At 36.3% G+C, this 13,767-nt stretch overlaps 1 protein-coding gene across 1 annotated transcript; it reads right to left on the minus strand.

The window, feature by feature from the left end:
* LOC139150722 (protein SpAN-like) lies at positions 1 to 13,531 on the minus strand. Its single transcript, XM_070723136.1, has 10 exons — positions 13,422 to 13,531; positions 12,135 to 12,363; positions 10,661 to 10,790; positions 8,046 to 8,115; positions 7,130 to 7,333; positions 4,776 to 4,902; positions 4,076 to 4,192; positions 3,392 to 3,492; positions 1,098 to 1,222; positions 1 to 368 (listed from the first exon to the last, which is right to left on the minus strand). Exons 1-10 carry the CDS (start codon positions 13,497 to 13,499, stop codon positions 245 to 247), a joined length of 1,305 nt encoding a protein of 434 aa, XP_070579237.1. The 5' UTR covers positions 13,500 to 13,531; the 3' UTR covers positions 1 to 244.
* Positions 13,532 to 13,767: the final 236 nt, after the last annotated feature.

The following is a 13,767-nucleotide window of genomic DNA, read 5'->3' on the forward strand; positions in this document are numbered from 1 at the left end:
AACATGTTAGCGACTGTGTGAATATATTCTGAAATTCAACCAAGATGAGAATTTTTTGTTGAGTTGCTCATCTGTTTAATTCATTAAGCCTGGACAGAAGAAAATCCCCAAACCAAAAGAATATGAGAATTATATCTTTCGAAAGAAGAAAATAACGTATATTCCTTATCCCAAATAATAGTTGGACATCCAGGCAATTTCAAGCGCTAGTGTCCATTAGAAATACAAGATCCAGGTCGGGTCATTATATCAAGGAGTAGGTGGCGCTGAATCCTTGGAAGCTCATTGAGAAATCCGAGTACAGACTCAGCATCATCTTGTTGTCAATGGATTCATGTGTCTGTCCCTGCAGAGTTCCGGCACAGAACCTGAGTGAGCGATGAGAAACAAAATAGTTAGTGTCTTGGCATTATCAAAACAAGCAAACAAACAAACAAACAGACAGAAAAACAAATAAACAAACGTTAGTTCACAAGAAAGAATAGTCGCATTGTATGTATGTATGTATGTATGTATGTATGTATGTATGTATGTATGTATGTATGTATGTATGTATGTATGTATGTATATGTATGTATGTATGTATGTATGTATGTATGTATGTATGTATGTATGTATGTATGTGTGTATGTATCACACGATTGGAACTAATTTGGGATAATTGGATGGTGAAGTAATGAACTAATTTGGGATAATTGGATGGTGAAGTAATGAACTAATTTGGGATAATTGGATGGTGAAGTGATGTCGATTTAATCCTTTTTATATTACACACTTGTTTTTATGAGTTATTTGCAATATTGTAACATTCAGCTATATGGCACCCAATGTATGGCACCTAACACTTTTGAGAGATTTGCAAAATATGAAAATCCAATTATCCCAAATTAGTTCCAATCGTGTTGTATGTATGTATGTATGTATGTATGTATGTATGTATGTATGTATGTATGTGTATGTGTGTGTGTGTGTGTGTACATGTAAATGCACATGTCTACGCAAAGGAGACTTGAAGAGCTCTCATAGAGATATCCACATACAGCCTATAAAGCCACAGATTTTGAGTGTGAAAACTACCAATATGTTAGCTGACTTACAATGACATACACGTGTCGTGATCGACTTCTTTCCGGACTTCAAACCTGTCATAGACACAGTCGCTACCACCACTTTCTACGTAGAAAGAGTCGAATCGCAGAGATATTCGCGTACCAACTGGTGCCTGCAGAGGACAGAACGTCACCTGTCAGTTTACTTGAGTAAAAGGGTGACTTGTTTAAGTATCAACAGGGATTCTTTACATGATTCAAATGATTGTAACATGATCAAAAATAGTGACAATGTCACTGTTCGCTCCCATATAGTTATCAAAACAAGCCAACAATTGTATGAAACATGGACATATACATACAGACAGACTGACACACACACAGACTAGCACAGAGTGATGACATTGGCCCCTAAGTGTGCATTGGCCAATGGAGAGTGATAAAAAAATAACAAACAACTGAATGTAATGATAAAATAGTTAAGTATAAGCCTGCAGGCACTGAGGGTGAATATGTTACAGCAATTTGATTAGTTTCTTTTCCTTATCTACTTCTGTGATAATTTTTAAGACAATCAATCTGCAAGGCAGTTTATGTATTGACAAATATGTTATCTTTTAAAAGCACACTGCAAACTGTTCTTGATTTTTCATTTTGTGGGAGCTAAAAACTTTACCAAAACACAAAATTTTAAATATTTGTCTGAAAATTTAAAATAAGTAACCTAGCAGTTGATAGAGCTTGGTTTACGTTATGTAGAGAATAACTTTTTGTGACGCATGTGTTGATCGAGGAGGAATCTTTGCAAGTCAACTTAACGTCGGCCTGACAAAAATAGCAAAAATAGCTGCAAAAATACCTATGGTAATTAAAGATTTTACCATAATTTGAGCATATTTAATTAAAATCATCTGTAAGAACTGTCTACTAAACATCAAAGCTATCAGGCAAGTGGTTTTTGAGAAACAAATTTTTGACCAAAATGGCAAAAATTGCCCCCAAAATTTAAAATTCCAGATTTCAACCTAATTTCAATATATCATATTAATATAAACCCTAGAAACCTGTTTCCTAAATAAATATCAAAGCAATCAGACTGGTAAATTTTGAGAAACAAATTTTTTGATCAAAAAAAGAGAAGAATTGCCCCCAAAAATACAAAATTGCAGATTTCATCCTAATTTCAATATATCTTATGAAAATAAACCCCAGGAACCTGTACACCAAATATCAAAGCTACCAGATCAGTAGTTTTAGGAGAACATTTTTTTTACCCCCCAAAAAGGGGCAAAAATTGTCCAAAAATAAAAAAAAATTGCCAGTTTCAACCTAACTTAAATACATTATATCGAGATAAATCTTAGATACCTGTATACCAAATATCAAAGCTATCAGATCAGCAGTTTTTGGATAAAAAAATTTTTGACCAAAAATTGGGAAAATTGCCCCAAAATTACAAATATGATAATATTAATACAATATGTACAAACTTGACTGAGGTCATCCCGAGGAACATGAATACCAACTTTCAAAGTGATCAGATGAGCAATTTCAGAGAACAAGATTTGTTGGCTAAAAACTGAAAAAAACACCTTCAAAATACAAACATGCAAATTTCACCCCAATTTGTGCACACATAATTTAGAATACCTAAAGGAATCTGCATACTACGTTTCAACCCAATCTAACCAATGCCTACTGAGTTTTAGCCATTTGCAGGATTTTTCCTTTCTTCCCCTCATTTACATATTTTTGGCACTGACATGTTCATTTGAACAAATTTACATCTCCACCCCTAGTTGCACCTGTACACCAAATACTAAGGCGGCAGCCGTTGCGGTTTAGGAGTTTTTGATCTAGACGGACTAACAGGCATTGATACATACATACACACAGACGCCATTTTGGCACCTTATAAGAATACCTTCCATTTGCATATATACATATGCATGTATGGGAGCTAAAAATGAAAATATGGGTTCACAGTATTATCTCATATCTACTGATATTAAAAGTTCACGATTGAAACAAATCTCTGTTTTAATTCTACGTTGAAATTAAACTTCGGTGTCACACAATTCGAAAAACTGTAAGGTTTATTTCCTCAACCGGTTTCATGAGTCAACACAACATAAACCAGAAGTGCAGCATTATGTCACATTGAGAGACCGACATTGAAGAGGTATGGATGGGAAGTCCACCAGAAACAATAGTTTGTCTTTGATTGAAGAATTCAATACATATATTAACTGTTTACTACTCTTGATTTGATTCCCTGGAGAAATTCCAGCACAGCTTAATTTACACTTTTCCTAATGAATGATAAGATATATAACATTTACCTCTAACAGCCAATGACATTCCTGATCGTCTCCATAGTTACCAGGGTAGTTGGGTGACGTCACTGTACCTGTCGACGTCGCCGTTATCTTGCCACCACACACTATTAAACGAAAAAAGAAGAAGAAGCAGGAAACATATCTTCAGGAAAACAAATCCAGTTCGGTTGAATATCTAACCTTGTGTACCAAAGTCAATCTCGGCGCAAATTTCAAAGATCAGATTGCTATTTTTGTGCATCGCGATCCAACAGTTAGGTAGACAGTGTGCTTTGCAATTGTGTACGTTCCCTCCGTCGTTTCAGAAATAGTATTGACGGAGATATCAATTCTTTCTGCTGTGACGTCACAAGTCAAGATATTTGTTGGTTTATTTTTGCTCTATCATGTTGAATATCAAATTTCTTTGGTGATGTGGGTCTTACATGCTGGGAGATGGCCAACCCCACAATACACAGGTATGCTTGGAATATTGCAATCTGATTAAAATCAGATGTAGAGTACGGCGACGTCTCTGTACTTGGTACTTACTCTACATCTGATTTTAATCAGATTGGGAATATTGCAAAAAGAGAGCGGGAGGGCCTCCACTTCTCCCTGACATGTTGATATGTAGAAGAAGTATCTGCGTGTCTCATATTACAACTCATAATACGCTTCATTTTATACTTTGTGAATGGCACTGACCTGATTGGTTCACCAAGTCGTCACACGTGGCACCTGTGAAGCCACTGGGACAGACGCATGTGCATTTCTTACCGACATAACCACCGTTGGAACAGACAAGACCGCTTTCACAATGTTCTAAAATATGCAAAAACGTCGAAGTTGGCGTCAGTATCATTTTGAAAATAATATTCATAAAGTAACATCAAGGTCAAGTTATAATAAGTTGTGATATCTAGCGTTAACTCTCCTGCTGGCATATTCGACTTTGCATCACGACCACCGATCCTAGTTTCACAAACAAACAGACAAACAAACAAACAATCTAACACAGAGAAAAATAATTGTCTTGATAAATAAATGTCTCGACAAATAAACGAGTAAGCAAATATATATATGTATATATATATATATATATATATATATATATATATATACATACACAAGTAAGCAAATATATATATGTATATATATATATATATATATATATATATATATATATATATATATATATATGCATAAATAAATAAATAAATGAATAAACTAAATAATTGTTGTCATTAAGTGAAGATTCTGACTGTGGATACATGAAAGTATAAATTAATGAGTAACCCTTTCAATCAGAAATTACATTTCTTTAAATTTGTTACATTTCCTGGATAACTCGTCCCCTATATTGAGTAAACTTTGCATTTCGCTTCTTCCATGATTAGTGATTTACCGTTACAATTGTAGATGTAGTTAACCATCTCGTGGTCGTAATGGGAGAGTTTGCTCTGTCTGCCCATAATATCCTGGTAGTCTGGATGGTTAGCAATGATTGTTGGCTGTCCATTTTTGCTGAATGCCTGTACAAAGTAGAGATACAACGTTGTTTAATGTGAACGTTTGATTTGAACGTTTAATTTTAATTTGCTGCAGTAGTATTACAGAAAGTGGAATTTGACTTTTGATATTCTTTCACAGGCTATGCAAATTGTCTTTGGCATCATTGAAATTTAAACTTAACTTCTACTTCGCCCGTCGACTTTTGTTCTAAAATGGAATGACTAGCAGGAAAGCCTTAGAAAAAGCTTGATTTTTCTGAGGTTCATACACGCTAATTCAGTTGCTCAGAATTTATTAGTTGACAATGGTGAAAATTCCACCCAAACTTTCCGCGAAATCACCAAATAATTTCTGAACATAGTCTCGCCATTGAATATCTTTTCATGTAAATATGTCTTCTATTAATTTAAAGATTTACTGAGACAAAGCTGGTAGTATGGCTGTACAACAACCAAACCTCGTGAGGTTTGCTGGTGCGTGATTTAACCAGATATGAACTAAAAATGCTCATGTATTTCATTATATATTGCATTTATGTGCAAATTTGAACCTTTGTCAAATGTTTGCAACTTCATTGAAAGTGTTATGGTCAACATGATGAACAATATTCACCACAAATCAAATTTAAAGGTCATTAATTATTCAAATATGTAATTAGCTTAAATAAAAAGAATTAATTTCTTTGAGTACTGTTATTGTATCACCACTTATATAATGTAGCACATGTAATTGCCTTTGGTTAAGTCCTTCAAGCTATATATGCCAAACTGTGAAAGCTTATTAGATATGCAAATTATGAATTAGCTGACATGAAAATGTGAAATGACTTTCAATATTGTTATAATCATTAATGTACATAGTATGTTTTGCCAACTTAGATCAAGTAAATCCCAGTATATATCCCGAATTAGGAAAGTTCATTAAATATGCAAATTAGGACTTGACTGAAATGTTCTCATTAAATGTGCAAATTAGAAATTTGCTGAAATAAAAATGTTAAATGACTTTCAATAATCTTATATCATAGTATCTTTAATTTATATAGCAAGTTTCGTCAACTTTGGACTAGTCGATACAGATAAACATCCCTCATTAAGAAAGTTCATCAAATATGAAAATTAGAAATTGGCTAAGTAAGAATGCTTAACGACTTTCAATAATGTTGTATTATAGTATCTTGAAAATATGTAGCAAGATTCATCAACTTTGGTCGAGTCAATTCAGATACATATCCCTAATTAGAAACGTTCATTACATGTACATATACAAATAAGGAATTGGCTGAAGTAAAACTAATTAATGACTTTCAATAATGTTATATTATAGTATCTTCAATGTACATAGCAAGTTTCATCAACTTTGGTAGAGTCAACTCAGATATATATCCCTAATTAGGAAAGTTCATTAAATATGCAAATACGGAATTGGCTACAGTAAAATGCTTAATGACTTTCAATAATGTTGTATCATTGTATCTTTAACGTACAGATCAAGTTTTATTTATTTTGGTCGAGTCAATTCAAATATAAATCCCTAATTTCAAAAGTTTATTTAATATGAAAATATGGAGTCCGATGAAGTAAAAATGCTTAATGACTTTCAAGAATATTGTGTCATAGTATCTTCAACATATGTAGCAAGTTTCATCAACTTTGGTCTAGTCAATTCAGATATATATCCCTAATTAGGAAAGTTCATTAAATATGCAAATTAGCAATTATCTTTCATGTTAACCCTTAATATCTTTCATGGCATATACATTTTGGTGTGATCAACATTTGTAGCAAATCTCATCAAATTGTGTTCAGTCATTCTCAATGTATATCCGTTTTTCTAAAATCATTAATTATGCAAATGAGCAAAAAGTAAGCAAGCCGCACCCGCCAAAAACTAATCAGTTCTTGCCATTTGCAAACTGTATCTATGTACCAGATTTGATTCTGATCTGATGAGCCGTTTTTGAGATATCGAGCACACAGACAGACAGACACACACACAGACACACAGACACACAGACAGACAGACATCGCTGCGACATATGCTTACGTGTGTGAACACGTGAGCAAAAAAAATGTAGCATGTGATTTAGCAGGTTTCTAGTGGGGAAAGTAATCGCACAGGTCAGGATTTCTGAGTAAGAAAAGCTGGACTGGCCTTCTTAAAAACTCGAACCTTAAAGTGTATGTGTTTTAGCCAGGCTCAGTTTTGATTTCAAATATTTAAATTGAAAGATGGATGTGTTCTTACCCTTTCATTGTAGTGCATGACAGAACAGACATCGTAAAGGATTAGTTTGGAGTCGTCTGCCACAGGGTCCCTCAGAGCAAAGTTTCCCTCCATACCCGGCACTATGTTTTGCTCGTTGATGGTCACGTAGCCATCCCTATGATAACGGACGTGTTCGTGCATAAGGCCGATGGCATGGCCAATCTCGTGCAATGCTACACCATCCTTTGGGGAGAAAAAAATTGAAATGGAAACTTGCCCAACGACAAAAACAACAATCATTGGATTGTTTCTGTAAAGACCGCCTGATTACGCTATGATGTACTGGCCTTGTACGCACATTTTCACCGTCAACTAAAGGCAACAACGTCATACAGCTCTAGGATTTTATGAAAGTCATTTGCGTCTTGTAAATGTGTATATTTCGATCATGCAAGTAGACAGTTTTTTTTCCACTGTTGATAAACAGTAGCTGCGCCGAAAGGTTAAATTAACCGACATCATTTTGCTATGAACGCTAGAAGTGACGACAGGTAGCCCAGTGTTTTCTCTGCATGTTCACTGAAGGGGGCAATTTCTGCTCTCTTCATTAAAATTAGGGGACAGATTTGACATTTAAGGGGGCAGAAACAATAGCAAATTCACAGGTCACTACACTATGCACTTTGGTCACAATCATAATCATATCCTGCATATCGGCGTCTTTGCTTGCTGTGTTTTGAGCGCGATTTTCGCGCTGTCAGTAACCTTTAAAGGGCGGAATGCGCAATTTGCGCAATTGCGCAGTCGAAAGAAAACCTTGGTAGCCTATATGTGAATCTTTGTATCAAGTACTCAATATTCAGTATCTATGACTTCATTCGGTAAATGTTGACCGAGAATGGAACTGAAAAACCTATACGTAAGGGTTTGGATAAACGGACAAGGTTTGACTTACTGATTGACAGGCAACCTTCTGCAGCGACACTTGACGTGTTTTGTTCTTGTATCCCATGTACGCATAACATCTGCAAAAATGACAGTTAGGTACCATAGGTACATAACACATGATCAATAGTATCCCATGTTTTTGACTTTTTCCCTCAATATCCTACAAATGCATTGCTCATGTTTCTATTCAACAAACGAAATATTGCATAAGGCCACTATATTTTTCGGATTCAAACGATTTCCGATGATGTAAGGGACTGGTCAGTTTCTTCGGCCGGGGGGGGGGGGCGCGGTGGATTTTTTTTGCCGACGTCAAAAAGTGGCTGACCCCCCTATTCCAAATTTTGAAAACAGGGTGACCCCCCTATTCCAAATTTCTAAAACAGGGTGACCCCCCCGGGCGCGACAAAGGTAAAACAAAAGATGGACATAAATTATATATATATATATATATTATATATATATATATATATATATATATATATATATATATATATATATATATATATATATATATATATATATATAATATTTTACATTTTACATATATTTATATTTTAAATAGTCATTCTATGTTTTAGTGAAATTGTTGACATGTCAGTTGTAAGATAGGAATTTCAAAGTGTCAATCTTAAAGTTTAAATACAGTACATTTTGAATGAGCTGTATTTTGAATGAGCTGTGAATGTATTTCACACTTTCTATGCTTAACCAGATGTCCTGAACTGTTGTACAGAAATGGATGTCAATCATTAATATCAAAGAGGAAAAAGCAGTGAATCAAAAACTTTGATGGGTGTTAAGACTTGCCAACCATCCAATTAAATCTTCTGAGGAGCCATAGAGAGCTTTTTAGCCAAATCTGATGTGTACAGTGTCTGAGAGGACCTTTTCTTGTGTAACATTGAAACCATAAAAGCACAGCTAATAATGACAAAAACTGCCTTTTTTAACTGTTATTTTGTTCATAAAAAAGCATCTTTCTACAGAAAACCTATGAAACAAAGGAAAATAATTGCATCAATGAGAAGGAAAGATATCTTGTCATTTTTCTATCTCTAAAATAAGTCACTGTATCAAATATATATTGTGAAATATTTGTGCATGTTGCTTTCTCATACTGAATTCTCACAGAGAGAACAGAAAAGTATCAGGAATTTGTCATCCTTTTCATATGAAATGCAGATTTCATAATGGTACACTTTCACTTAGCAAACATCAAGATATATCGAAAGTATGGCGCCCGAAGGGCGCGCCAAAAAATATGAAACATCCTGATATCTCTGATATATATGCCTTGTATATTAAAGTCATGCACCTGAAGGGCATGCTGAAAGATGTATGATTATTAAAGTAATGAGCTTGAAGAGCACGCTGAAAATATTGAACATACAGATATCTCTGATGTATGTATGCTTGATATGTTAAAGTTGGGCGTGCTGAAAAATATGACTGATTATTAAAGTTACGCGCCCAAAGGGCGCGCCGAAAAATACAACTGAATGATGAATTTTGTGGCTGACACTAGCATTTTAGGCAATGATGAGCCTGTGTCAAAATTCAAAAACACACTGACCCCCCCTATTGGGCATTTCAAAAACATGGGTGACCCCCCTATCACCAAAGTCAAAAACAGGGTGACCCCCCCCCCCATGAATCCACCGGCCCCCCCAGGCTGAAGAAACTGACCAGTCCCTAAAATGCTAGATCACGTGACAATCGAAAGTCCACGGCATGTTTCTAATATCACAGAAAATAACTTCGGAAAAAGTGACATGATTGCCACGTCTACCACCTTCATGAAGGTAATAGAATGTGCAACTCTAAAGGGCTCAGATGCAATGCTTCACGGGGGTTGAGGTTTTTCACGCGAGCCGGGGGAGCCTAGTTTTAGACAATAATTCTTTGACATTAAATTCCAAGCGAAATATCTTTTTGACTGATAAAGATTTTAGTGCAACAACCTTGCATTACAAAACTTAACGTAATGGTCATTTTGAGATGTGTTATTCTTCAAGAATCCTACTGCTTAATACTTTGAAGTAAACAATTGTAATGTTATGATATCAATCCTACTGCTTAATACTTTGAAGTAAACAATTGTAATGTTATGATATCAATCTGACGTTGGATAGGGGCTGTGGGACGCTGACGCCACAGCCCACACCATTTCAGTATTCATAACATGACTGGCGCAAACGTGCCGGTGTAAACAATAGGTGAGAATAAGGATAAAAAGGATTGAGAAAAAGAGAGTAGGAGAATCGACGTTGGAGGAGATCCCTTGACGACCTGGAGACCACGCAGGACCAGACAACTGCTCGACACTTCTCTCCTCCACGGGTTAGACATCTTGCTTCCCGCTACCCCCCGCACTGTTTTGTTAGCTTGGCCATTATTTGTCTAGGCAGTAGTTTACGTAAGTGCTAGCGACTTGGCTATTTTATTAAATTGTACACATTTCAATTTGCACCGTAAATTCCAAGTTCGTGTCGATCTATTCGGATGTCAGCACGATTCTGTGTAGGTACCTCTCAGCTCAGTCTTAGCCAAGCGAGTTAGCTCTAGCTCTATATTTCCCCGCTCACCCTCCCCCGCCCACGTGACAGTAAGACGACTTACCCAACTCCATCGATGAATGATATTTTCCCCACGTGATTAAGTCCTGGGTAGGGGTATGGCACAAACTGTATACACGTCTTGTTGGCCCACTCGTCCATTGCAGCTTCGACGTATGGTATCATACTTGCGTCTGAAAGACGAGACAATAAAGTGTCACGAGTTCAAGTCATACTCGATGTAAGTGGTAATATTTTCATGATTGTTGCTCTACAAAACAACTTAAATTTCTTTTCCCTGAAGTATTTTTCAATATGGAGTATTAGCTGTACAAGCATAACTCCTTTTGTGCAAAATATACCATGTTGTAAATTTAACCAACTGAAATGAATTTCAACTTTTGATAATATGCATTTGTACGCTGCGTACATCTTTACCACTTGGCAATTCGGTAGAACATCTAGAGTAAGTAAAAGAAATTGCTTACTAATAAAAAGCAGTAAATACATCGAAAATGATGGCTTAGAGAGCTTTTGTTACAGTTTGTTCACTACACTAATGCTATGGTTAATGCAAATAACAGTGTACAGTAATTCGTGTTGGACATGTAAGTGCTCATTCCAAAAGGCCGATTCCTACATATTGACGGCAAGATGGAGGGTTTCTGAACGACTGCATTTGGTTTACAACACAAATGAAATCGTAGACACAGTTACAGGATACAAACGTATCGTTTGCTTAAAGCCTGAATCAAAGTCACCGCCGCTTGACTCAACGAAACTGTCTGTAGACTAATTGTTGACTAATTTTTCACTACTCTGTTTCAACGTATCAACCACAGAATTTTACTATAATCCGATCATCATGACCGATGCCCGGTGTCCTTCTTGCCAACACCGCCTGTATATGTGAAATGACCATTGTTATTGTTGATAAATGTATTCTAGTCCGGACCTGAATACAAAATTTAAACAATAACAATGCAGATTATACTCATGTAGGGTATATTTTTGAGCCAAATATTACCAAATATTAGGAATTTCGCCACGGTTTAGGGATTCAAACCAGAAACTGCAGATGATACACATAAACAATCAATTTTTTTAAAAATGACCAATGTTACAGCTAATGGATCTTTAAGAACGACTGACAGAGCTGACAGAACAAATGAAACATGCAAGTAATTTCATAGGCCATTTAACAGTTACTGTGTGGTCGCTAGTCGTCATACGTATACACAGCTACGATTGGAAGAAACTCAGACATTTTGAATGAAACACTGTATAATCCTCAGATTCAATACTCGAAGGATGTATGCTGTCAATGGTTGACATGGAGCCCTAAAGGTATCATGACGGCGCGCCACAGCTGAATTAGTGGTGTCACGTTTTCTTCATTAGTCAAAAGCTACGATGTAAATATTACCTCATAACAACTCTCTTTACCTTAAAAGGAGCTCGCCAGTGATTGGAATGCAGAAAGAAAGATTGATATTGCAGTGAAAATAATACACCGACAACGATGAATTGTTAAATACCTAAAGTGTCATACTCGTAAGGAATGATACCACCGGGCCACATGAGTTCGTATACTGCGGCTTTACGTTCTGATAGTCTTCGCTTGGGTCCTATTTTCCATCTCTCGTACTCTTCAAATTCTTCAGGCGACATCATGATGTCGCCCTCTACACCCTCTCCCGCCGTCTCGGCGTCAGTGGGGATTATTTTAGGAAAGTTCTGGCTGCAAAAACGTTTCACAAGTCTTTCCTGCAATCAAAGAAATTGCTCTCGCCATTAAGATAGAATGAACATTTCCTCCAAGTGAGCGGTTCCGATAGGATCCTCGGAAACGATATAGGGATGAGAGAGAGAGAGAGAGAGAGAGAGAGAGAGAGAGAGAGAGAGAGAGAGAGAGAGAGAGAGAGAGAGAGAGACTCTGAGCAGTTTTGTGTAACGCTCAAAATTACGTGAAAGAAACATTTTTCAGGTCTAAAACGTCTGACATACAAGATGACTACCTGTGTGCATGTCTTTCTTTCGACACGAACACTTACGCTCATGTTGAAACGTACTGCGTTTGGTCATCTGAGATACCGGCGAATTCGAATGATTCCTATGGTGTACACAAGAATGTAGGAATAAAGTTTCATTTTTTAGCTTTGAATTCTGATACATTCTACATGACCTTGCTCTGATGTAAAATACTTTTCTTGTACTAGTTAATAAGTCATGTCGAAAATCTCGAATGATCAGCTTGTCGACATATCCTGATTTGTCAATAATTACGCAAAATTAATTTCGTTCCGGAAGCTAATTCTGTGTTCTTCAACTTACTTTAGAGGAAAAACAACACGATTTAACTGTTCTGTGCCACAAAAATTATGTATATGTCATCATATTTTTTGCTCAAGGACTGAGTTTGTCACTCGAGCATGCGAGAAATTTAAGTACTTCACAGTTATTAGCACACTACGGGATTTCCGATTAGGAAAATCTTTTCAGTGATATAACCGAGCCAAAATGGTCAAAAGAAGAATTTATGCATCGTTCCTGTAAGCAAGGGGAGAAAATAACTGAGTCTGTAGAGATCGAGCTTATTCCATTGATATCATGCACGATTTAAAACAGAAGACTGGTTAAAAGCGATATCGCAAGCGATGTTGTCTGGTTACAACGATGTAGCTTTTTTGTCACAGTCAAAGTGTTAGCCACAATAACTATTTTGCAAATTTACACTTGGTTAGTTTATTGTTCACTGGCAGTCACGCAATCGTTACACATATCTTGCCTTTGACAACAATGGTTCCCCTCCCAGGCCCACTCACCTTCTCCTTTTTCGACCTTGGTTGACCAGTAGCTTCAAGGATGACGACGATCAGCACCAACAAGGCGAAAAGCTTCATCTTGGCTCTAACCTTGCTTGGTACAGAAAGGGAAGATTGAAAATTGTGAAATCCACAGCACCTTTTATACCTTTGCAGTACAATTGAGTAGTTTGAAGTTAATTGTGATTTATTCAACTGCAAATATTAAGATTGAAGCCGAACTACTCGTTGTTTATCTACAGCTCTCAGGATATGTGACTCTTCAAATCACAGCATGCGTTCTTGTCAACGGTTGCCAACGATTATGGAAAATTTTTGTAATAGGAATGAATGGATGTATTTGAAA

This window comes from Ptychodera flava, chromosome 14, assembly GCF_041260155.1.
Source record: "Ptychodera flava strain L36383 chromosome 14, AS_Pfla_20210202, whole genome shotgun sequence".
In the NCBI taxonomy this organism is placed as follows: Eukaryota; Metazoa; Hemichordata; class Enteropneusta; family Ptychoderidae; genus Ptychodera; species Ptychodera flava.